The 26,127-nt window shown below is 34.9% G+C and overlaps 1 protein-coding gene across 1 annotated transcript in view; it reads right to left on the reverse strand.

Moving 5' to 3' along the window:
- Positions 1–26,127, reverse strand: part of Tnks (tankyrase) — a 142,279-nt gene that overhangs the window by 21,370 nt on the left and 94,782 nt on the right. Inside the window, exons 6-17 of the mRNA XM_042700029.1 lie at positions 23,102–23,196; positions 21,830–21,896; positions 21,154–21,340; positions 18,989–19,110; positions 17,271–17,362; positions 17,100–17,178; positions 14,462–14,633; positions 11,972–12,051; positions 9,828–9,973; positions 6,256–6,421; positions 4,765–4,984; positions 4,388–4,497 (exon numbers count right to left, since the gene is read on the reverse strand). Coding sequence (XP_042555963.1) covers positions 4,388–4,497; positions 4,765–4,984; positions 6,256–6,421; positions 9,828–9,973; positions 11,972–12,051; positions 14,462–14,633; positions 17,100–17,178; positions 17,271–17,362; positions 18,989–19,110; positions 21,154–21,340; positions 21,830–21,896; positions 23,102–23,196 — 1,536 coding nt within the window. The remainder of the gene's footprint in view (positions 1–4,387; positions 4,498–4,764; positions 4,985–6,255; positions 6,422–9,827; positions 9,974–11,971; positions 12,052–14,461; positions 14,634–17,099; positions 17,179–17,270; positions 17,363–18,988; positions 19,111–21,153; positions 21,341–21,829; positions 21,897–23,101; positions 23,197–26,127) is intronic.

Raw genomic sequence — 26,127 nt, forward strand, 5'->3', positions numbered from 1 at the left:
TTGAGTTACACCTCTGTTTCTAGCTTTTTGCTGGTTATTAGAAGTAAGAAGAGTCCCTTGGTTTGTCTGCCTTGGCTGGCTTCAAGTCTTGGTCCTCAGATCTCAGGCCCCTTAGTAACCAGGATTACAGGAGTAAGCTATTGGTATTCAGCTAACAATTAGATTATAAATAATATTAAGAATAATTTTTTATTTTGAAAACATTTAGAACTATTAGATTGGCAAAATAGTAATCATTAAGTACTTCTGAGATCCATTTCAGATTTTGGGTACTTGACACCTTTTGGATAACTGGTCACTTTTAATAATTCAGAAGCACATTTTCTGCTGAGAGTTCCTTTTAACTCATGATTCTGCTTAACTATATTATACTGAACTCTTTGGACTGATGTGAAAATGGATAAGATGGAGAGGAAAAAAGAAAGATTCCGAGATAAAGGGTCTCTTGAAGATATACTGACTTTGAAAAAGAACAAGTACTTTTCCTGAGACAGTATTAAAGGTTTTTCGGAAAGTACAATAATTACTGATTTCATGAATTTCAATTTTGAAGAACAAAATGAAGAAAATTTATCTTATATGAAAGTATACGTGAATTATCTCCTAAAAAATGTTTCCTACAGCTGGTAATATATGGCCAAAAGGGGAAAAAAAGGCAGTACACTCAAACTAGCTGGGACTTTGATAATTACAAAATTAACTTTAAACTTTACAACATGAAAGATGGAAACAGTGGTCCCATCTATCAAAATAAAACCTAGTAATTTATCTCCCTTATTCAATGAATGTGTGTGGGAAAGACCAATTTTTGCTCAGCAAATCCAAAAATATGGAGTAATTTCAATCCTCTCCCAAGTGAGGTTATAAGCTCTTACTGTGCTTCTGATGATTAATTTTTCTCTATTTCCATGTTCACTCTAATAATAATATTATTTAGTAGACTAATTTACATGGACTTCTAAAATTAGATATTCCAAGGAAAATTATGAGTTTGTCTATGTATATGTATATAAAATGAGTTATGTATTATTAAACTTTTTTTATGTTGAATTTGTAGCCTCTGCTTAGAGAAACCAATTACATGTTTGTTGAATCTGCTGACAAACATCTGAAAGAGCAATGGACAGGAAGGAGTTTATCACTATTCAAGTACACTAAAAACAATGCTTAAGCTAAGCCCTTTAATTGTTTTAAGTAGCTATACCACTGGAACAAAAATAGTAACTGAAAATTAAGACCCACAAATCCAATAAATATGCTGCAGCTCAGCTCTCGTCACTCTATAACAACAAAATATTGAACTGGAAGATCTAGAAAAGGAACTCAACTTGGTTGGAATATTTCTAGGAGAAAAAGCCAATTTAACAGTGTTTTGGAATCCAACTACAATAGAAATGCTTTAAATGACAATACAACATAAAAAGACTGAAATGCTTTAATTTTGGAAAGGTGGGAAGGATGGGAAGAAGTGTCTAGGCTCCAGCTAAAGTTACTTAAGCTGAGCACTGGTGGCTCATGACTATAACCCTAGCTACTCAGAGGATTAGATCAGAAGATTGAGGTTCAAAGCCAGCCCAGGTGAGACTCTTATCTCCAATTAACCACGAAAAAGCCAGAAGTGGAGTTGTGGGCTCAAGTGGCAGAGTGCTAGCCTTAAACTAAAAAGCTAAGGAACGATGCCCAGGCCAACTTTAAGATAACACACAGTCTTTGTTTTGAAGTCATAAGATCCCTCACATATTTTTTTAGGGAAAATATTGGAATATAAAAAAAAATTGAGAGAAAGCTAACCAACGGATTGACATGCATTGTGGTGAAAGATGTGAGAGATAAGTCAATATTTTACATTTATTTAATAGCAAAGAAATGAACTGTCCTATGGAAGTGTACATTAAAAAACACAAGGCAAACTGGGTGCCAGAAGCTCATGCCTGTAATCCTTGTTACTTAAAAGACTGAAATCTGCAGGATTGTGGTTCAAAGCTAGCCTGGTAATCCCTTTGAACCTATCTCCAAAATAGTCAGGTTGGAGGTGTGGCTCAAGTAGTAGAATGCCAGCAGTGAGCAAGAAAACCCAGCAAACATGAGGTCCTGAGTTCAAGCCCTGCTAAAGGAGTAAAAAAACCACACAAAGCATTATACTAAACAGAATAAGATACATTGCCATTAGTATAAACTTTCATGAACCTTGTAAAGCTTCTTAAAAGTGTATGTTTGCTCTCCACTTGGAAAAACTGACATGGCAATCCTTTTTTATATAGAAGATAGGTACAGATACACAGCCCAAGCTCTCCAGGGTAAAAAATGTTAACGATGTACTGAAGAATAATCACCAAAACATAAATGTATACCTAAATAATTATGTGTTTTGAGACATCTCATTTTATTATTTTTATCTCCAGGCTAATCATTTAATCTGTGTCTACTTAATTGTGATGTTGAGCTGGTCAAACATTGGTTTGTCCTTTAGTACAGGATAAGGGCATGCAGCCCTTATTCTGACTGGCTTAGTACAGGGACTTCAGGAAGTGAGTTTTCTTATAACAAGAGTGTTATCTTTCAGTTTTACAGTGCCCATAGCTTACAGAATATACTTCACACATGCACTGACTCATGGAATCATTCTTCCCCCTCTAGGGAGTGATGGAGGCTAGAAGGAGAAAAAGGATAGGACACAGAAGACAATATGGGGGGACTTACTGTAGTTTACAGTTAAGAGTGTCATATGAGCTTCATTATAGCAGATCATTCTACTGCTACAACCTACCCTTACAGAGGATGAAAGATTATGATTTATCTCCAAATGATCCCATTATCCCATTAGCTTTTTAAGGGTGTATTTATACACCTTTAATAGAAACTTAGAAAGGGATTAGTAAAATACAATATGGAGGGAAGGACCATGCTAAATGTTGAAAATGAGACTCCAAATGGTATACATGTATACTTACAACTTAAAGATAAAAAGATTATACAAAAAAGAATATGTAGTGCATTAGTAACAGGTATTTGCATAACAGATATACAGTGGAAATAGCTGTTGCACAATGAAAATGGGAATTTATGTGAAGGAATACTAAAAGGAAATTCTGAAAATGTTAAAAAATCACCTCTGGAAAGAAAAAATTCAATATTATAATTTTAGTATATAAGTTTGTGTGTAATTTGTTATGTGTATAATTTTATTATATATGTATGTGTATGTATATATATAAGTATATATATACTTATATATATATAAGTATATATATACTTATATATATATAAGTATATATTCATACACACATATATAGCTATATAATAGAATAATCTTCAATTAGTTTATACCATGCTTGGAAATAAAATTTCTTTTCTGTTTATTCAACTGAAGTGGAGTATTAGTCAAGATTGGTCATTGCATAATGGGCTGAGAAAGCTGTGGATACTGTGAAGAGCAAGGGAGAAGAGTATGAAGGGAAAATATGAAGATCAAGGTGGTAGGTTTGGATTTTATTTATAATTTATCAGGGCTTTGCAAATCTAAGAAGCATCCTCTCTTCAGCAGAGAATCCCACTGTGAGGCCACCTGGCATCTGTGGATTTGTATAGTCAAACAGTGATATGAGGAAGAATAGGCAAGCACAGAAACACTTCTTACTTCTACTGCAGCAAGGAGAAGGCTGTAATGACTGACAGCCTGTTCTGACAAATGGCACCTAGGCATAATAATATATTCTTCTTCTAGTTGATGTTTATAGTTACAGTGTTTGAAAAGATTATTCTGGACTCTTTTTTTTTGGTTGGTCATGGGGCTTGAACTCTGGGCTTGGGCGCTGTCCTTGCGCTCTTCAGCTCAAGGCAAGCGCTCTACCGCTTGAGCCACAGCGCCACTTCCGGTTTTCTAGTGGTTTATTGGAGATAAGAGTCTCGTGGACTTTCCTGCCTGAGCTGGCTTTGAACTGTGATCCTCAGATCTCAGCCTCACGACGGCGGCATGAACCACCAACGCCCAGCCTATTCTGGACTCTTAACTGTGGATTTTACTTCATCTGAACACTATCAAATTCTATCTCCACTACTCAACCACTTGCTTGAATATTTAAGATGCTAAATAACATAAACAAGCGTAAGAGTCCCCTGGCTTTTATAGTTTCTAAAGTTTACTTCAGGTAAAGTTGAAAGTATTTTATTTGTGTCTACAAATATCAGATAATGTAGAGAGTGCAAAAAGTTTTAAAAAGCATAGCTGTTGGACAAATGCAGTTAAATTTAACTGGAATGAGATGACAAAGATTGATATAAAATTAGAGACGTACTGAATAATGCTGTTAGATATCTGGTCCTTAAGGGTGTATACATTCAATAGAGCAGGAAGTGCCACCAATTCTTGATTTTAACTTGAACTCACCCCATAAGATGCAGCATTATGAAGAGGAATTAAACCACCTTTGTCCTGGGCATTTACATCTGCTCCATGTTCTAGAAGATATTCAGCTACTTCCAGGTTATTATAGCCCGCTATTGAGAGTAAATATGACAAACAACATAAGAGGAAAAAAAATTAAATATTCATGGATAACGACCAGAAAACTTTAAGATTTAAAATTTTCACTTTAAAAGCTAATACTACTCTCAGATAAAAGCCTTCAAAAGGAAACTGAACAAAACATGTCAATCAGCAGCTTGGCACCAAGTATTATCCTCAGTTCCTCGTGTTTCTCTCAGCTTTTGGTGAGTGGTTATTTAAGGCAGGAGGGTGAGATCTGTAAGCAACCTGGTGCTCACCTGCCAGATGCAGCGGAGTGGAATTCCTGCCCTGGGTGTCTCTGCAGTTGATATTCTCTGGTGTACAAAGTTTCTGCACTCTTGCCAGGCAGCCCTTCTTGGCAGCATCCAACAAGGCAGCATCCCCTCTCAGCAAGTCTTGAATATCTGTGTCTCCTTCTTTGACCAAATCTAGAGGTGTATTTCCATCTCTGTTTTTTTTAGTTGGATCTGCTCCATGCTACAAAAGAGGAAAACCAAATAGAATGTGTACTTTCTGTAAGGAGGTGGGAAGGCAGTGAACAGGGATACCTTTATGGATTTCACTTACAACGTATCTTCATATACCTGGAAAGATATATATATATATGTATATATATGTTCTTTATGCATCTTGTAAAAGAAAAACATCATCTTGCATTGTTATATAAATTCTTAATTTAAGTTACTATTTAATGATGAAGAAGGGTTGAGTTATCTCTTACCGTCACATAATATACTTTTTCCTTTAATTATGGAAGGATATTCCAAGGTATTACAATAAAGAAGAAAGAATAAGAAGACACAGATGCAAAAAGTATCTAAAAGGTCACTGGTAAGACAAATACTTCAAATTGTTTTTTATATTTTCATTAAGTCTTAACAACTATCACAATATTAGGGATAAATGCATTAAAATTACCTTGACTTTAAAAAGTTTAATTACTTATACCTATGAAATAAACAAAAATCAATGATTTTTACTAAAGGCCTGATACAGATTGCTGCCCCACTGTAGAAATTAAGAATAATTCAAGCTAAACCGAGTTGTAATGACCTGGAAGTTATTCCACACCAACTATTGCCAAATATACTGAGTTTCAAGACTCATGCCCTTTTCTGAAAATAGAACATATAAATGTATATATGGTCATTTTTCCTATGGCTCTTAACTTAAAAATATGTAATTATTGATTATTATTAGGTTCATAAATTACTACTTCTACTATGTCACATATATTCCCCAAATCTATTTAAACAATTGTGTGTGTGTGTGTGTGTGTGTGTGTGTGTGTGTGTGTGTGTGTGTGTGTGTGTGTGTGTGTGTGTACTGTGTATACTGGGGCCTGAACTCTGGCCCTTTTCTTGCTAGATAAGCACTCTACTACTGAGCTACCTCTTTAGCCTAAACTGTATTTTAAAAAGCATCTGATATTTGAGTTTTCATAGATATCTATGTTTGATAATGAGTTAGTTAACAATAATAAAATAACAGGAAAAAGACCAACTAGAGCGAAGAACTTGTTACTCCTTGTACCATTTTCAAGCAATGCAAACTGAATCAAAACCCACTGTGACGAAATAACACTAATCAAATCCACTTAGAAATACATTACAGATGCTACTCAGACAGGAAATGGAAATAATCTCTATACTGCTTATTATTTTTAAGACAAATACACTGATTTGATTTCAAGTAACAACCAAAACCCAGACGGTTACTTTATAATTTTGAATGTCTAAACTACATACTTTTAGGAGGAGCTTGCAGATTTCATATTTTCCTTTGGCTGCTGCTTCATGGAGCGGGGTAAATTTCCACAAGTCGGCCACATTGACAGATGCCCCATGCCTCACTAAGAGCTCAGCGACCTCATAGTGCCCATAGGAACAGGCATTGTGGAGGGGCACCAAGCCACTAAACACAAGAAACAAATCTTTGAGTCAAAACAATTGTCTTAAAAGTGATACTCTTCTGTAGAATTTAGCTGTGCTCAGTACTCAGTCAAAAAAGAAGTAATTTTCATTTGGTCTTTTAAGATATAATCAGCCACTTTTTTGTTTTGTTTTGTTTTGTTTGTAGTGGGGCATAACTCTGGGCTTGGGTGCTGTCCCTCAGCTCTTCAGCTCAAGGCAAGTGCTCTACAGCTTGAGCCACAGCGCCACTTCTGGTTTTCTAGTGGTTTATTGGCGGTAAGAGTCTCATGGACTTTTCCTGCCCAGGCTGGCTTTGAACTGCGATCCTCAGATCTCAGCCTCCTGAGTAGCTAGGATTACAGGCATGAGTCACCGGCGCCCGGCTTAATCAGCCACTTTTAATGAGAGTTAATAATTTTTTTTAATGGTCCTTTAAATGTCAGGGCTTTTCTTCTGTTTCCTGGGAGTGGATGGATATACATGTCACAGCAATCATTAGTATTAAAGTACATATGGGAAGATACTTCCAAAATAAAATTCCAGGACAATATTTAACTCAAGATTTTAAAATATAAAAATTGATGCCAACTTTATAAATCCATAACTAGTTATCAATCTGGCTTCACCATCTTTCACATTTTCTTCTTTTGGGATTTTACTAATAAAAATTGTAGCTGGGTGTGGCCTATAAGCCCACATTTGGAAGCTGAGGCTAGAGATTTCCAAGTTTGAGGCTAAGCTTGAATACACAGTGACAGAGAAAGAAAATGAGAATTGTATACTTAACTTCCAAGACACACAATGAAATTCTACTTACTTGAGCAAGTTCTAGTTTTAGGGTATTTTTCCCTGTTTTTGCAAATTTTATTTCATTTTTGGCAATGCTGACTGAATCAGGGCCTTGTATTTACTAGACAAGCAATCTACCAACGGAGCTTTTTCCCTAGCCTTTGCTTCTGAATATTTTCCTTAGTAATGATCTGTTATGTTTCCAAGATTAATGGTTTAGATATTGAGGTGCTACACAGTGAAAATTTGCAACACAGTGATTCTGATATTCACAAGGGAAAATAATGATGAACTTTTTTCTTTTTTCTTAATGTTTGGCAGAACTCAAAATTGAACTTAGAGCCTCATGCATGCTAGGCAAGTGCTCTATGATCCGTACTATAAACTTGTTCAAAGATTTTACAGAGCTAGTAGGGTGTGGATTCTTCTGTTTTGGTGGTAGTGGTGGTGGTACGGGGTAGGTGGTGGTTGGGGTTTGAGATCAGTCTTGCACTTACTAGACAAGTGCACACTACTTGAGGTGTCTGTAGCTCAATAACAAAGATAAGAAACTTTTTTATTTCCTTAACTTACTAGCAAAATTATTTTGAGGTAATTTAGGACAAAAAGATGCTTCATAAAAATGGGTTTATCAGAAAGGTAAGTTACATTTAAGATATGTCAAAAACAAGGTAAGACTTGCCTTTTTATTTAGAGATTAATGCCACTTGGAAAAATGTTTGTGCAGCTGGGCATAGTGGCTAGTGCCTGTAATCTCAGTTACTCAGGATGCAAGACTGGGACTGAAGTTCATGGCCAGTCTAGGCAAAAAATTAGAATCCATCTCAACAAATAAGCAGAGAGTAGTGTGCATGCCTGTGTCACAGCTAGATGGACGATAACTATAAGGCAGGAGCACTGGTCTTGGACAAAAGTCCAGACTCTATTAGAAAAAGACAAAAAAGGGTTGGGGTGTGGTATATGAAGCAGAGCAACTACTTAGCAAGTGCAAGGCCTGGACTTCAAAAATCCACAGTAATAGCCCAGTGCCAGTGGCTCACACCTGTAAGCTGAATCCAGAGGCTGAGATCTGAGGATCTCAGTTTGAAGCCAGTTAGACAGGAAAGTCCCTGAGATTCTTATATCTAATGAATTACCAAAAAGCTGGAATGTAGCTGGGTTCAAGTGGTAGAGCACTAGTGCCCTTAGTTCAAGCCCCAGGATCAGCACCCCAAAGGAAACAAATCCCTAGTACTTAAAAAAAAAAAAAAAAAAAAGCTTTGCAGGGTGTTAAAATGAGTAATAGGATAGAAACAAATATTGGTTGTTCTCTAATGTACTGTACTATTTGAAAGTCCCAGTAGTATAATTATTGAATGTTATGTATAATGCAGCTCTTTAAAAAGATAACTAAACACATGATGGTAAGTAAAGCCTAAAAAATGCAGTTTCATCCTATAGTATATGGCTATGTAATTGCACAGAAAAATGTTGTATTGATATGAAATTTGTATTGATATGAAATTAACTCAAGAGTGGGAAAACTCAATCTCTTTATACATTTCTGAGTAAGTTCCATGACTGCTTTACATTCTGCCTGGATAAAGTCAAATAATTTACCAAACTACCACAAAACATAGAATATTTTAAAGTATTTTAAAATGTAGAATATTTTGTTTGGTAAAATGTTTAATAAAAATAAAATTATGTTTCTGTTCATATGGATGCCTCTGGAATGGATAGTTTTTTGGAAAAGATTATGTATGTTTAACAAGTAAAGGGGGAGATAAATAACAAGCAATATGAAAGCCTTCATATTATGAATGCAATAAACCCAATAGATGAGCCTTAAGATATTCAGATGAGCTACTAAATACTGATATATTACTGGGTAAAAGAAAGCAAACTATAAGGCAGACTGTATAGGATGGTATCATTTTTGTTAAATCTGCCACTATCACATATACCCTAGATTACCATTTGAAATAATTACAGAATTACATGCAAAAATGTTATGTTTTATCTGCAGAGAATAGGATAATAGTTTTCTTTTCTTTTTCTTTTTTTTTTTGTCAGTCATGGGGCTTGAACTCTGAGCCTGAGTGCTGTCCCTCAGCTTTTTAACTCAAGGCTAGAACTCTACCACTTGAGCTACAGCGCTACTTCCAGTTTTCTGGTAGTCTATTGGAAATAAGAGTTTCACAGACTTTCTTGCCTGGGCTGGCTTTGAACTGCAATCCTCAGATCTCAGCCTTCTGTGTAGCTAGGATTACAGGTGTGAGCTAATGGTGCCTGGCAAATTTTCATTTTTTGTACAGTAAGTTTCTTTTTTTTTTTTTTGTCAGTTGTGGGGCTTGAACTCTGGGTCTGGGTGCTGTCCCTCAGCTCTTCAGCTCAAAGCGAGTGCTCTACCACTTGAGCTACAGCGCCACTTCCTGTACAGTAAGTTTCTGTATTTTAATTCATATTAATATTTTTTTAGGTCTCACATCAGGACTTGAACTTGTACCTGACACTTCAGCTTCTATCCAACCACTCATTATTTTTTAAGGGGGAAAAAAGCTAAAACTTCAAAAACATTTAACATATCTTACAACGTATGAAAGGAATAAATCCCAAACAGCTGAGTTTTCACATACCCCTTGTCTTTGGCATGGACATCGGCACCATGGTGTAGAAGGTACTCCACGACAGACACACGATTGTAACCTGCCGCGAAGTGTAAGGGGGTAGAATGCCGGCCCTCCAGGTCTCTGCAATTCACATTTTGTGGGCTGCAAAGTTGCTTTTATGATGCAAACAGAGACAAACACAAAAGGAATAATATTTATTCTTAGATTTTTCTCTATAATAGGGTAACATCTTAGATATACCATAATTTCTAATGAATACTTCTAAAGATTAGAAACACACATGATGTCTCAAATAAAGCATTATGCTTAACTTTCAGTGACTACACATTCTCATCATGTAGATGATCATTTCATCTGTCAACATCTCCTGGCCCAAATCCTAAAGAACAAGACAGGCACTTCCAAGCATATGAAGCCTTCCTCTTCCCTGTAAGTCTTCCCTCCTGAGACTGCTTGTCACTATGTATTTGCTTGAATTACAATGCTCTTAGCTATTCTTTGGTCAAATAAGATCTACAGGTAGACTACAGAGCTAGAGTTCCTGTCTGCTCTAATGTAGATCACGCAGGCAAAATGGTTCTGGAAAATGATTTTTCTGCTTGGGCCATTCGCTTGGCCCTTTGATTCACTATAGTAAAGCCACACAGTAAATGCTTTATGTGGTTTGGGGAAGAAATTTAACTCTACAAGTCATATTTTAACTTTCACCTTTACTTCCATCTCTTTGAAGATGTCCTCCAAATCTATTCTCTGCCTCCTTTTGTTTCTTTCAGTGTTACTCAGCACAATCACAATATAATTTCTAAGCTTAGTTACATTTGTTTACAAAACAGGAGGATGTAAAGAAAGGAATGAGGTCACCTCATCAATGGTGATAGATAAATTACAATAATAGTATTTGAAAAATAATTTACAGTTTAAAAGAAGTCACTTTCTTTCAGTAGGGGAACTATGAAATCTGTGAGGTTAACCATCACCTCCATTTTTACAGATAAGTAAACCAAGGGCAGAATGAAGACAAAAGCCACTCTACTGATCTTTTTGCCATGATCATGGCCTATTTTCTTAATTATCTGATTGCAGGGAAGTGATGCCAAGGGGGATAAAAAGAAGTCAAAGAACATAAAGCAAAGAGGGGCATTTTTCTATACTGCCAGGCTTGATGCAGAGGCTTCTGGCATTTGCCAATCTTGCTGCCACTCCTGCCAATGAAATGAGCTACTCTTCTTTAAGAACTTGAACGATCTCCTTTTCTACTGAGATCTTGACTGGAAGTCTGATTTGAATATTTGTGTCCCTCCAACATTTGTGTTGAAACAACTCCAATGCAACAGTATAAACAGGTGTAGCCTTTACAGGATGGTTAAGTATGAGTAAAAAATTAGTAGTAAATAGTTTTTATGGCATCTTATATGCTGAAGATGTCCATGACGTTACTTTCCCCCAGATTCTTATATTCCAAATAATCATTTAGTTCCTTTTACAGAGAATATTGGGAGATGGAAATGAGGCAAGGAAGTAGGAGCTTCAAAAGGCAAAAGCCTATCTACTTATTAAATATTTGCAGTTTTTTATTCTATTTCATTACTTTTGAATTCTAAAGCAATTTTACATCTTTCCTCCTTTTATAATTTTAAACACTTAACTCAGCAAATAGCCTTTTTGTCTAGCATATAATTTCTAATACTTTCTAAAGCAGAAGGTCAGTCGTGGGGCCTTAACTCTGGGCCTGGATGCTGTCCCTCACTCTTCAGCTCAAGGCTTGCGCTCTACTACTTAAGCCATAGTGCCAATTCCGGCTTTTTCTGCTTATGTGGTGCTAAGGAATCAAACCCAGGCCTCATGCATGCAAGGCAAGCACTCTACCACTGGGCTACCTTACCAGTCCCAGAAGGTCTAATTTTTCATCTGTAAAGCCTTGTTTTGCTTGGACATTTGTATTCCTTTGATAAAAACAAATGTGACTCTCATTGTGAATGCACTCTTTATGAAACATAAAGGCAGTAGTCTATGAAATATATATTAATTATAATAAGCACATGTAGCAATTCTACTGGTTTGGATTTGAGTAGCTCTACTCAGAGGTTTAACAATGAATTGGATAGCAAATTTCAAGAGAGCCACTCCAGATGTTAAGGGCATTGATTTACCTTCACAGTTTCCAAATCACCAGCTTTCGATGCTTCCAAGAGTCGGTAGTCCACATCTGAAGTACGTATAGGTGTGCTCTCTGTGTAAAGGAAAAGAAAGGTTACTGCTGGTCTTAGACGTGACAGGGAGGATGTGATGAGATTAAGGGGTTGGAAATTCCTGGGATGCAGTATTTCCTCCAACTTTCCCAGATCAGAAATAACTGCTTTCTTACCTCAAGCTGTATCTACCTTATCCTAAGCCAAATTAAAAAAAGAAACCCTCTAATAAACACAAATCCTTTTCTATCCCTACCATTGTATCTATATATCTATCTATTTATTTATTTATTTTTGCTCAAAACATTGAAAATGGGAGGAAAGCTAGAACCAAGGGATCCAAACACCTTTTCTAATACATTTACAAAGCTTTGCCATTGATCTAGCCACTTAACTGCTATTACTCACTGGTTCATTTTTCTTTTAAGCTTCAATGTCCTCAATATAAAGAAACACTACTCCTGAAATTAGAGTGATTGTAGAATGCATAATCAGTCAACACCGAAGCCTGCTATAGACACTGTAATGTTCACACTGACTGAATGTGGTCAGGGAAATGCAATTAAAAATGTCTGCATAACTGGAGGGTATGATACCAAAGCTAATTAGAATACTGACTAAATAGAGACTGACAAATGTAGATATTTTCATTAACTGAATATAATTGAAAATTCATTCTACACTGGTCCAAATAAATAGGGTCTTAAAAAAAAGTTTATATCACCACAGACATTAAGTATGGCTTTTACAAGAAGCACACCTCCACATAAAAGTGCTGAGCTTCAGAGATCAGGACATTCAGTCGGCACTTTATCATGGAAAAATCATGTCATTTTCATTTTTATAGTTAAAAAGGGAAAGTTAGTTTGCCTAAAAGTCTCTTTCAGGTTTAAGACTACATTATCTTATTATCAGAGATAGCTTTTGAGTCCACCGTCCAGGTGGGAAGATCAAGTGAGACTATGAAAAAGGTTTTAGATTTCAGAAGAAATACTTCAGCTCTTCTAAAGCGCTTTGTTACAAGAATTACTTTTATAAAATCTACATTGCAAGAATTCTTCAATGGAAGATAAACTATTTATCTGAACCTTTTAATGACACATAGCAGATAAAATACTAAGATTCAAGAGAAGAAAAAGTAAGTTTCATGTAATAAAACAATTTTGAATTGTTCTTCATTAAAAGAGAGTACTGTATTACATTTGTTAGTGTGTGAAATTGTTGAGGAAAGGAACTACACCCTCACTTATCTTCAGATTCCTTTGTTCACAGAGACTATTCAGAAGGCATTTGCTTTTCTGTTGAGGTCAATTTGTCAAATCTTGGCTCTTTCTTTGGTTGCCTTTATTGTGTTCTTGCCTGAATCAGGTCTCCACTCTTAAGTATAATATACGATTGCATTCACAGGCAAGGATGTTTCTGCATCTATATCATGTTGCTATAACTGTGTCTCTGGCAGTTAATAAAACTTACTACAACATCCTGTGGATATCTGGAGGCATTTTTACTTTATCATCTGAACAAACAAAAAGAACGATTATATACATAGAGTTAAAACTTTGGATATTTTTAGATGTCAGCATTGGAAAGACACAATTAATAAGGATATATAATTTGAACTGTAAGAATTTGAAGTTGACACACCTATCTTTTTGGGGGGGTTAGGGAAGACTGATCCTTGAGCTTGAACTCTGGGCCTGGGCACTATCCCTGAGCATTTGTGCTCAAGGTTAGCACTCTACCAACTTGAACTACAGCTCTACTTTTGGCTTTGAAATGCTATCCTCAGGTCTCAGCCTCATGAGTAGCTAGGATTACAGGTATGGGCCACTAGCTCCTGGCTAGGTACAACTATCTTGATGGAGGATGCCCAGTCAAGGGTGTAATTTTCCAATCAGGTAAGGTGTATTATACATATATAAGAATATTTTTTAAAACTATGAGAAAGAGTTAAAGTATTTATATTTTAACCAAGAAAGGATACTACAATTTCATAATAGCGTAAATGAAGTTAAGAATGACAAAGTAGGTTGCACTATTTCACATATAAGGACAATTAATTAAAATTTATTACCAAAAATAAATAAATAAAAGTTATTACCAGAGAAATGATTTTTAATCTTCTCTATTTCATTGGTATTATAGCTACCATAATTCCATCTGTTCATATGAATTTCTAGTCCCCTTTGATGTTACCCATGAATCAGTCTTTCAAACTAAAAAAACTAAAAGTGTGCCTCCTTCTTTTTTATGAAACCTTCCTTATCTCACTAAAAGATGGAGATAGGAAAGACTACAGGTTAAAATACAAGCAAGGGAAGGTATGACAAAAATATTATGGCCAACAAAAACACTATAAAGAGCTACTTAATACAAGTGGCGTCTAGATCTGGGCATTTTGGCGGAGAGGGGATAGAAAGTGTGAAGTCTAATGAAGCTCCTTTGACTCACCACTCAGGATCTGCTGCACTGCTTCATTCCCCATCTGTGCTGCAGTGAAGCCTTGTAGGGAGATGATGGAAGGATCAGAGCCATAGCTCAGTAGGAGGCGGCAGGTCTGCAGATGACCTGCTAGTGCAGCTCGATGCAAAGCAGTCTGACCAAGGGTGTCCAGTGCATTCATCTGAAACATCATTGGATGGGCACGTGAAATTAAAGCATCCCTTTATTCCTACTATACATTCTTTTATTCTTTTCTTTTCTTTGGCCACATAACAAAGCTGTTTATGAATACAAGAGAAAAACTAACTATGAAAGTTTTTTAGAAAATACCAGATATTCATTATTAACTTTTGCTCACTGGTTCTAAAAGTATTATCTTCTATTTAGTTATCCTTTTTGAGTAACTTATTGAAATATCACATGCCTTTCCCTCTCCTAAATGATCATCTTCCCATTTTCTACTTCCTGACACTCTCCTTAACAACCAGAAAGATCTATCAAGTTAAATTAATTTTATTAATACAGATTGAACTATATAGAGGCTCTAGGTCTTCTAGAAGGTTCCTGATAAGGGAATGTAGTACATTTTCAGATACATGATGGTTGTTTAAAACATTTCCACTATAACCCCTTTGCACACCTAGGTTAGGAAAAGGATTTGAGGCAATTGTTTTCCCAATTTTCAGTCTGATTACTACTAAAGCTGTCGTTCTTGTTCAGGTAAGAATTCATTTAGATTCCTCATAATTTTTCATAAAACACACCATGAGATATCAATGTATTTAATTCCATCACATTTTCCAGCAAAAAAGCTGTTTATGCATAACAAGAGAAAAACACAATCATTGACACTTATCAATAGAAAAATTAAGCTGCCAAACTAATTTTTGTACAAATATCTTGTTATTTCAGTATAGGAGGGGTTTGGACATGGGGCTTGAACTCTGGGCCTGGGCGCTGTCCCTCAGCACTTCAGCTCAAGGCAAGCATTCTACCACTTGAACCACAGTGCCACTTCCAGTTTTCTGAGTGGTTTATTGGAGATCATTCCTGCCCAGGATGGCTTTGCACTGCGATCCTCAGTTCTCAGCCTCTTGAGTAGCTAGGATTTCAGGCATGAGCCAAAGATGCCCGGCATTATTCATAATTTTTAAAGAGCACTATAAATGTTATGAAATACTTCAAAAACAGTCAGTGAGAACCATGATGCTCATAAGTGTAGCAGAAAGCTCACTTAGCATAGTGTTTTAAGCCTACTGTTAAAACAATAATGTAGTAAGTACCTAAAAACTAAGCAAGAAGCCTGTACAATTTTGTTCCCTTTCATTTTAGCTCAGTGTAATGAAATTCAACATATCAAAGTCCCTTTAAAGGAAATATTTAAATCCCATATCCTATAGGTAAGAAAATTTCAAGAACTCTTGCAATATACATATACATATTTATAAAATTCTAGCCAAGCTGTACTATTATAATGCATTGTGGATAAATATAAAAAGAACAATCACAAATGATGGAAAAATTAAATAATTAAAATTTAAAAACATTTTAATTGCTATGATGTAAAACAGTCCTTGGCTCTATTTAAAATTTAAAATCTTATAGAGAATTATCATTATGATTTGAGGGACTGATTATAGGTTTAGTTGTGATAGTTAGAAAATTCTATTTTTATGTTTTTAAATTACAGTTATATATAGATATGATGGCCAGGCAATACATTTAATTTTAGCAAAGTCACAGAATATTATAAAAATCTCTATACAGGGGCTGGGAAGGCGGCTTAGTGGTAGAGCGCTTGCATTGCATGCCTGAGGCCCTGGGTTCGATTCCTTAGCACCACATAAGCAAAAAGAAAAAAGCTGGAAGTGGCACTGTGGCTCAAGTGGTAGAGTGCTAGCCTTGAGCTGAAGAACTGAGGGACAGCGCACAGGCCCAGAGTTCAGGCCCCACGACCAGACCCCCCCAAAAAAAATCTCTATTCAAATGATCTTTTCTTTAAAATTTCCTTTAAAAAGTCACCTTGTTAAACTATGTAATTTTTATCATTAAGAGTCTGACCATCTTTTTGAGAAAATATCACATGCCAAGTAATAGTCCTTTGTCATCATACAATTACTATTAAAATTTGAACCTCTTATTTTCATTGTTAATACACACTCTTTTAGATTTAAACATTTTCAAGTTCAAGTCACCTTTGAAAAGTAACCATGCTTTCATGCTCCCTCAAGTAATTCAGAATTTCAGAATATGCCATCCAGGTAATATCAATAGCAATTTGTTAAAATTTTTTATTTCTGAGTATATAGGTTGAAAAAATTATTTTCAGTTTGAGAGGATAATGGAGTGTTTCAACTATCATTTACATAAATTATTTTCTGACAAACTATCATAGAAAAGTTATCTACCAAAATATACCAATTCTAGTATTAACAAAAATAATATATATACATATATATAATCAAAATCTATTTCAAATGACATTTTTATTGCTGTACTGCTTTCAGAAGTCTGACAATAAATTACAACAAAAGTATATTTTTTGTTAAAAATATTATTTTAATTAGCTTTTTAAGACAACCTATGAAGTTAGCTCACAGTAATCTAAGAGCAAAGTCAGTCTTCAGAGCCACCATTGTGGCCTTACCTTTGCTCCGTGCTTGTGCAGAACCTCCATGACGTCATTATGAGCTCTTTCTGCTGCAACATGCAGGGGAGTCATGAAACTACGAGGAGGAGGAAAGGAGAAGGTCATTTCCTCTCCCATTTTTGGTTAATTTCCCTAAGAGAACTGAACAACTGCTAAAACTGTACTTACTCTTTATTTTTTTCATTGACATTTGCTCCTTTTCTAAGTAACAGTTCTGTTACTTGTTTCCGTTTGGGATGCAAGGAAGCCACAGCACAGTGCTATAAAGGTGGCAGAAGAACTAAGTCAATAAAACAACTTCTATGTTAAAGACTTCTGAATTAAATAGTATGTATTTTCTGCTTAGGTCACTTACCTAGAAATATCAGAACACAATTACATGTTTTACATTATGGAGGTGGATCACCATTTTCTCTAAATACACTGCAAGTAGGAAACACTAAGTCTTCACACTAAGGTGAAATTGTGTTCTTGGTTAAGCATCAGGAGAATTTGTTAGCCAGTATTTCTTTCCTTTAGCCCAATATTTAATTATTCAGCAAACAATCCACTGGAAGTGTTAGAACACTGCAAATGAACTACTCAAGCCTTCACTGGGCTATCAGTCATATAAGCCGTATTTTTCAAATCATTGCACTGATACACACCCTAAGATCAGGGCTTACATGCCCAGGGATTGGAAAGAATGTGAGTAACTTGAACAGTTTAGAGGAAAGAATATTTTTAGATTTATCTTAATATTTATACAACTTTTATATTTTGCTTTTTTATATTAGTTTTTGTATTAAAATAAAAAATGACTTATAACAACCCACTAAAATGGCCACTCCAAATGAGTTGGTCAGGTTTATTTTGTGGCTTTGAATATCTCTTTGCTTAATACTGGTAGACTGAATGTAACTGCGACTCAGTTGGACTGATATTTAGTTAAATGTAAATAGAGATGACCCATTTCAGTTTGGTGAATCTTTCTTTTTTGGTCAGTTGTGGGCCCTTGAACTCTGGACCTGGGTGCGGTCCCTCAGCTCTTTAGCTCAAGGCTAGCACTCTACCACTAGAGCCACAATACCACTTCCTGGTGAATCTTTTAATAGTATTTTCAGAAGACATTGACTGAAGTTTGACATCTATGCCACATATGTGCAAGGATATTAAATAAACTTCTTTGAACCATTGGAGATATAAAAGTAATTTTTTTTAAAAAAGTAACTGTCAAAAAAATAAAAAGAATGCTAACTGACATATAAAGGTCCAAGATAAGTATCACATACGCTTAAAGTTCTGAATTCAGAAAGGATCACTAACCAGCGATTAAGCAAATCTTTCTGAGAGCATATTACAATATATATACATATATATGTATATGTGTATATATGTATGTATGTATATAGCTATGAGGGCAATTTGTATAGCCTGGGATAGAAAATTATTTGTAACTATCATCTTTCCACACAAATACAAACAGTTATCTGAATACATTTGCTCACAAAGCTGGCAAGTATTTCTGAAAACATACTTTAATTTCCTACAGAAAACAAGTACATTATTTTATCTAATAAACATACACATAAAGAAGATTCTATCAGGAAGACTGCACTTTATATTTTATGGAAGAATTAGCCAGAAAGGCAGACTTAATACACTAAGCTTGGGTAAAAACAAAGATAAAATAATTTCCAAATCAAGGCTGAATAAATGTCTATTCTCTCATCCATGACAAGAAACATGCCCTGAACCAAATTTAAACAACGGTGCAACCAATATCAAAATGCAAATTCTTGGCATTTCAGATAATAAAGCTACTTACAGATTTTGGGAATGAAAAGCATTATTTTGTGTTTGCACTACTACTAGATCCAAGGAATGGATTAATAATAAAAGCTTACCAGTGCTGTTTCATGAGACTGTGGTTGTTTGAAATTAATGATCTCCAAAGCGAGTGTTTTTTTAACTTTGGCTAGGTCTGCTTCTCTAGCTGCTTGTAGTAAAGAATGACCTTTGAATTCATCTGTCAATGAAATAATTGACATATAATAGTTTAAAGTTCATTTAAAAAAACCTGCTGGGCATAAAAATATGCACTTAAAACCCTAGCACTTGGGACTGAGGCAGACGGGTTATAAATGTTGTATATCTAAAGTTCAGAGAGACTAAACTGGGTGATATTGTGAGATCAAGGCCAATATGGACTACAGAGACCTTGTTTCAAAAAAACAAAAAAAATTTTAAAAATGCCTACTGTGAGTAGGGAAATTATTAACTTTATATTTCCCTCTATTCTACCTAAAGCAGTAGTACAGCAATGTAAAGGATAAAGTACATTACTGAAAAGTTTTGGCATATGTATGCTCTGAAATAAGACTTCATACCTCAGAATTCATAAAGATTCACATATAAAGACATTTTTATTACAACAAAGTTTTAAAAACAGGCAACCTAGATAGTCTCCAAAAGGAAGCTAGGTAAATAATTTGTGAACACACACAAGGGAATATTTTGCAGTTCATAGATAAAACAAAATAGGATAATATATATTGACAAAATGCATACATAAAAATTCAAGTAGCAAAGAATAGGCCGGTCCATTTTTTTATGCTACTGTTATGCTTCTGCTTCTATTGTCATAACAATGCAAAACATTCAGAGATGCAGAAGACATGTAGAGAAATATTCATCAAAATGTTAATAATGGTTATGTTTTCACATAGAGAACTGAAATACATGAGAATTTCTGTAGTTTGAAAGTTTTTCAAAAAACAATTACTATTTTATTATTTTCAGACATAAATGAGACTTTAAAAAACACATCTAAATCATGTCAATAAATACTTTTTTAAACACACAGATGGTGTATGACTTAATACATTGTTTAACAGTTACAAAGGCTTGTGGTTGAATAGTACTATGCTTTTTCACATCTTTCCATTCTTCTGAGTGCTTGATTACAATCCTTCTTGTAAAAGACAGAGAAAGACATTGCCACCAACACCAGTGCACGTGTACTGCATGCTTTATTCTTTAACGATTATATTTGGAAGATATTAGATTCTCTGAATAAGCCTTCCTGACCTCCTGTATTATTGAGTTAGGGCTGCCTGTGAGGCTCATAGCAGTTGCCTTTAGCTTTAACACAGAATGCATTAACATATCAAATGTGCTACAGCACACTTTTTCCTTAACAAAGTTTGTCATGTCATAGTCTCAAGAAATATTTGTTGCACAGCTAGTATTTGTATAATAAGTTATAGCAAGTTAGGAAAAGGATGATTTTTCTATAATTCTTATTCAATGGCTCTTTATCACTGCTAAATTCCTCAAAGTACATGACTTGGGGCAAAAAAAATAAGGAAATTTAAATGCAATGGATTTCAGTTAATAATGCATCAATATTGATTGATTAGTTGCTGCAAATGTACCATACTAATGCAACATGTTCATAATATAGAAGAACTGTATGTGGGGTATATGTAAACTCTCTCTACTAGCTTCCTAAATGTTGTATATCTAAAGCAAAATATTTATTTAAATACCTATTTATAAATGTATAGGCAATATGAATCAGTAACTGTGAAAATTATTTCCATGAGATCATCTCATTTAAATCTAGCTATGTGATTATACTTGGGAAATAGCATTCAATAAAAAAAACTATGATTGCACAACTTCGCAAGGCTTGGGAAATAATGAGCGCTCAGTGTTAGGAAGCATCTATTATCAGTGGCACAAAAAGATAAGCTCTCTAAGTTCTGAGATCTGAGCTCTGACTTGTCCACTGCTATATTCCTAGTGTCTGTCACATAGTTAACAACTATAAATGGTTGTTGGTGACTCATCTTCATCAGCCTAAAAGAAACAAAAAGTAGCCTCAATGTATGAATTAGAATTCATTTTGAGTAAACGTAGAGTATATATAGTATGGATATTTAAAGTTCTTGGAATTCATGAAGAAGAGTGTATGATTAGAAATAAGGATTATAAATCAATCCTAATAACTAAACAATGATACTCCAAATTTATAGCTAGATACTGTTCTTAGCATAGTAATACATACAAGTCAATCTCTCCCGGAGCTCAGGAGTTGGAGCCATATCCACAGCACTTTTGCCATGACAGTTGACTAATGTAGGGTCAGCACCATGGCTAAGTAACAGAGAGCAGACTTCTACACGATTTTTGGAAGCAGCCTCATGCAGAGGAGTAAACTGCCAGAGATCCATAGCATTAACACACGCTCCATGCTGAATTGAGGAACAAAGTTTTATGTTAGCAATCATTTCAAAGGATTAAATTAAACTTATAAAACATTTATTTCATTGGAAATTTCTGTTATAACTTTTTGAAATATGATTGTTTACAATAACAATTTAAGTCAACTAAGTGTTTAAAAATTCTTAAGCAATAAAAATACTCTCAACAACCCTCTCTTGCAAAAATCTTATTGGTCAAAATACGGAGGAACAAGTTAAAGAAAAAAGCAAATAGCCAAGTGCTGGCGGCTCACACCTTTAATACAGGTTACTCAGGAAGCTGGGATCTGAGGATCATGGTTTGAAGCCAGTCTGAACAGGAAAAGTCCATGCTATTTTCATCTCCAATTAACCACCAAAAAGCTAGAAAAGGACTATAGCTCAAGTGGTAGAGTGCCAGAGTTGAGCAAATGAGTTCAAGCCCCAATACCACCTCCAAAAAAGAAGCAAATGATACCCCAAATTTTTAATCTCTCTCACCTTTAGTAGCAGTTCTGTGACTTCATAATGTCCATATGAACACGCATTATGAAGAGGCACAAGCCCACTAAATGAAAAGAGGCACATTAAAATGTCAAACATTTATTTGTGAAGTGCTAAAACAAAAAAAGTGAATAAATTCAAGCATCATTATATAAAACCCTCTAAGTACTTAATAAAATAATTCAGAGTATAGCTATGTTCATAATTTCCTTCATTGCTCTTATATATTTTGTATAGTCCTTACAAATGATGGTAAATACCGATTAGAAGAATGGTGACATAAGAGGAAGATCATGTGACAATAATTGCATGCTTTATTTATCAATTATGTTCAGGAAATGTTAGTTGGCAATGAACAGAAATATTCCTACAATTTGAATTTACTTTCATGGCAATTTCCAGTATAAGAATTAAATATCCAAACTACTATAACTCAAATATCAAAAGTATTCTAAATGAGTAATGAAAAACAACAACCCTTTTCTGTGGTATATTTCTCTTGATGACTCACCTATTGTACACTCATCTGTTTTCAGATATGTATAAAGAAACAGGATGGATAAGAGCACCAGGCATTTTTGCCCCTATTCTCATTAAATACTGTTCACATATGGCACTAAACCCAGCAAAGGCAAAGGAGAAACAGCACAGAAAAGAGCAGATTTGAAATGGATGGATTCCCCTTCTCATAACTGTCTCAAGTACTGAGTTAATTTCTATGCTTCCTGATATCAAAGTAGCAGGGAGGGGGGCATCTCTTCTTTAAGCTGTCAGTCACCGGAGTGTGATATAATCTATCTCAACTGGGTAGTCAACTGTCTTAGATTTTTAAGAAAAGATAGCAAACTCAGTATCTATATTCCTGGATTCTAGGCAGAAAAGTAGAATGTTTCCCCAAATTCACCCATTCATACATAAAATAAATGACAGAACCGTTTTGTTGTTGTTTTCTGTTTTTTATCCATTTCCCTCTTACTAACTTATTTTCTTAGTTTAGATGTCTAACATTTCTTTAGAGGAAAAAGACTCATAGAATTAAGAGTATTGTCTATTTGGTATATTGATCTTCTAATACCTTTAGGAGTATGATAACTATGCTACAAGACTATCCCAATATTCAATCTGTTTACTGAAATATAAATTAAGAGCTGAAAATTGATTACCATTGAGAAAAACTGTCTATAGAGGTTAAACTTTGTAGAGTATCAAAAGATGAAAACAAAGTACTCCATAATGAAACCATTAACAAGAAACAAATGGGACACCTACCCTTTGTCTTTGGCATGTACATCCGCGCCATGCTGAAGGAGCAGCTGAACTATCCTTACTCTGTTGTATCCTGCTGCTAGATGTAAAGGAGTAGACTGGAAAAGAGAAAGAACAACACATCTTTTATTCAGGTAAAAAAAATTCTGACTTTGTTATTTAATCTGTATGTATAGATAGTTAAACAACACAGCAAAAGTTAACATAAAAAATACTGGGCTGAAATGCCTCACATTAACATTTCATAACCAGATGAGATCATTTACTCCTGGAAAGGGAATAGCCATCTGCTATGGATTGAAAATGCTTTGTCCTCACTAAAATTCATGTTGAGTCTTGGTGCCTAGCCTACCAATGTCCAGAAATACTGGGATCTTTCAGAGATTAATGGGTTTCTCATGGGAGTGAGATATCATTACAGAAGAACTAAACTATTGGTTATTACAAGAGTAGGCTATTATACAAGTTTGGCTTATCATCCTCTTTTGCTTCCTTTTTCTTCCTGTGATCTCTCCTTCCCTCCATCTCACAAAATACACAGTACCATAGGATGCTATCCACCTTTTGTGGTGAAGCAGCCAAGTGGCCCTTGTTAGATGCTGGTACCATGCCATCAGTATCTTCCAGTCACAAGATTGGTGAGTCAAATATACTTCTTTTCTTTATGTGGTATCCAATGGACTAACACATCATCATCTACTTCCTTTACTGCTCAAGGCCTTCAGTAAGCAAGCTCTATTCTGCCAATCTTGAATTACTTATTTCTTTCTAACACAAACCATTCTTGTTCTGAGAGTCATTCAAGGGACTATCTTCCTTATAACTGGAAACATGCTACAGGAAAGATTGAAAAGCATCTCTAACAAATGTTTTGAAAAAATTTTAGTTGAAACTAAAAGGACAATATACTTCATTCATTTTATACAGCTTCTAGCTATGAGTGAATCAGTACTAATTTGCTACAATATATCCAAATGAAATATGCCAATATAGTATTTAATCTTCCATTTTATGTCTCACATATACAATATAAATAAATCGAAGTTTTTTCTAAACCACATTTGCCATATTTTAATTTGAAACAAGTTATTAAAAGGCTCTCTGCTAAAATTTAACATAGTAATTAAAATAATCAAACTCCTCACTTTTAAGTCAGAAACAATTTTAATTAAAAACTTTTCTGTAACCATAGCAACTTTCCATCTTTGCTCATTTAAAGCTTAAATATTTTACCAGTTTTATACACAGGCTCTAATATACTTTAATGTACTTTCATTTTTTACTGTCTTCTATTTGGCCTTGGAATTTCATAAGAGTTTCAATTTATTTTATTCATCTATTCCAAATGTTAAAATACAAATAATTACTATGTACTGTACCATCCATTATTGTTTTCAAGGTACTACATATATTATATATTCTGATCATCACTAAGTTGAGAAAACAGTCTGAATTCACAGCTTTTTTGAAACAGTATTTTTATTATCTTTAAGTAGTTGTAGAAAGGAGTTACCATTCAACAAAACAGTTTATAAGTATAATGCACCTTGAATGGTATCACCCCCTTTCAACATTCTTCCCTATCCTTTCCAACCTAACTCTTCCTCTTAGCTTCCTTAATTTCATAGGATATGCACTGAACATTATGACCGCATTCCCCTTTCCTCTCTTCATTCACCCCTCACACATCTCCAGGGCCCTCCCCACCTTTCTAGTGCCAGTTTCCTGGCGTTCATTTTGTTGTATTGGAAGTTAGTTTTCTACAGAATTACATTATGCGAATTCTCCCTTGCAAATATCATACTTTGGTGTATACTTGCATACATCCCCATATATGTTTACTTGTACATTTATAAATTAGTTCTAGCTTCCACATATGAGGGGGGGAAAAACACATGTTCTTTGTCTGTCTTGGCTTGACTTAATTTTTTTTTTCTATGAGCATGTATATTTTTCCTCTTTGAGTTCTTTTTGTTGCTATCTTCTTTGTCACACAGATAGGATCATATTACATTGGCTTTTTTTCTCCTTAAATGTTATTACATAGAAGTCTTATTCTTTGTAATGGCTGTACAATGTTTCCATTGTGTGGCTGCACCATCGTTATTTGCCCATTGCCTATAAATGGTTATTTAAGTATTCCCATTTTGCCCTATTTTATCAAAATGTGTCTCATTAGAAATCTATTATTTGATTAAAATAGATCAGTATTTCCCTTCTACAAATATAATACTATTTTTGTCATTAACACAAAATTCCTATGGAAATAAATAAACAACATATTCAGACCTTTATTAAATTCCCACCATAATTAATCTGTCAAGAAGAAAAGAGCCAAGAAGCTCTTTTGAGACAATGTAGCTAAGACCAGAATCTAAAGAAATTAAAATCTAGAGAATCAATATAGGCATGAATTCATGGTAATAAATATACCTCTTTGCTGATACCTGTCTTTGAAGAGGTATTTCAATAGTACAGATAGCATTCCTTGAAATTTCTTAATTCCAAGACTATTACAAACAGCATTACAAAGTGCATAACACACGTAACTTGTTTACACAGCAACTACTTTCGAGGCAAACTACTGATTTTGCAGGGAAATGAAGGAATTGAAGAACAGGATGCTAATCATTAGGGATCAAGTACACACACTCTGACTTCAGAACCCTTATTTGGGCTTCCTCCTTTTCCTTCAGAAATGGATTAGAATGGCTGAATGGCATAAAGTATTAGTATTTGCAAACAGGGATCTTTTGATTCTGAATGTTTCAGCATTCTAATCCATAGGGTACCACACATAAATACTAACAGTATGGTCAGATCTTTAGAAACTGTTGGATTCCTCAATAGAAACTACCTAAAAATAATAAGTACAGCAGGACAAGGAGGAATCTTAAAATTGAAATTGGAGCTGAATCAATCCCATTTAAGAATGTTTCTATGGGAGGGCAGGGAGGATTGGGTGGGAAAGGGGGGGGGGGGGAGAATGGGAAGGGATAGGAAGAGGAAACAAAGGAGGGGGCTACAAT

The sequence above is a fragment of the Dipodomys spectabilis genome, unplaced genomic scaffold, assembly GCF_019054845.1.
Source record: "Dipodomys spectabilis isolate Male_0828 unplaced genomic scaffold, ASM1905484v1 ptg000009l, whole genome shotgun sequence".
Taxonomy (NCBI): domain Eukaryota; kingdom Metazoa; phylum Chordata; class Mammalia; order Rodentia; family Heteromyidae; genus Dipodomys; species Dipodomys spectabilis.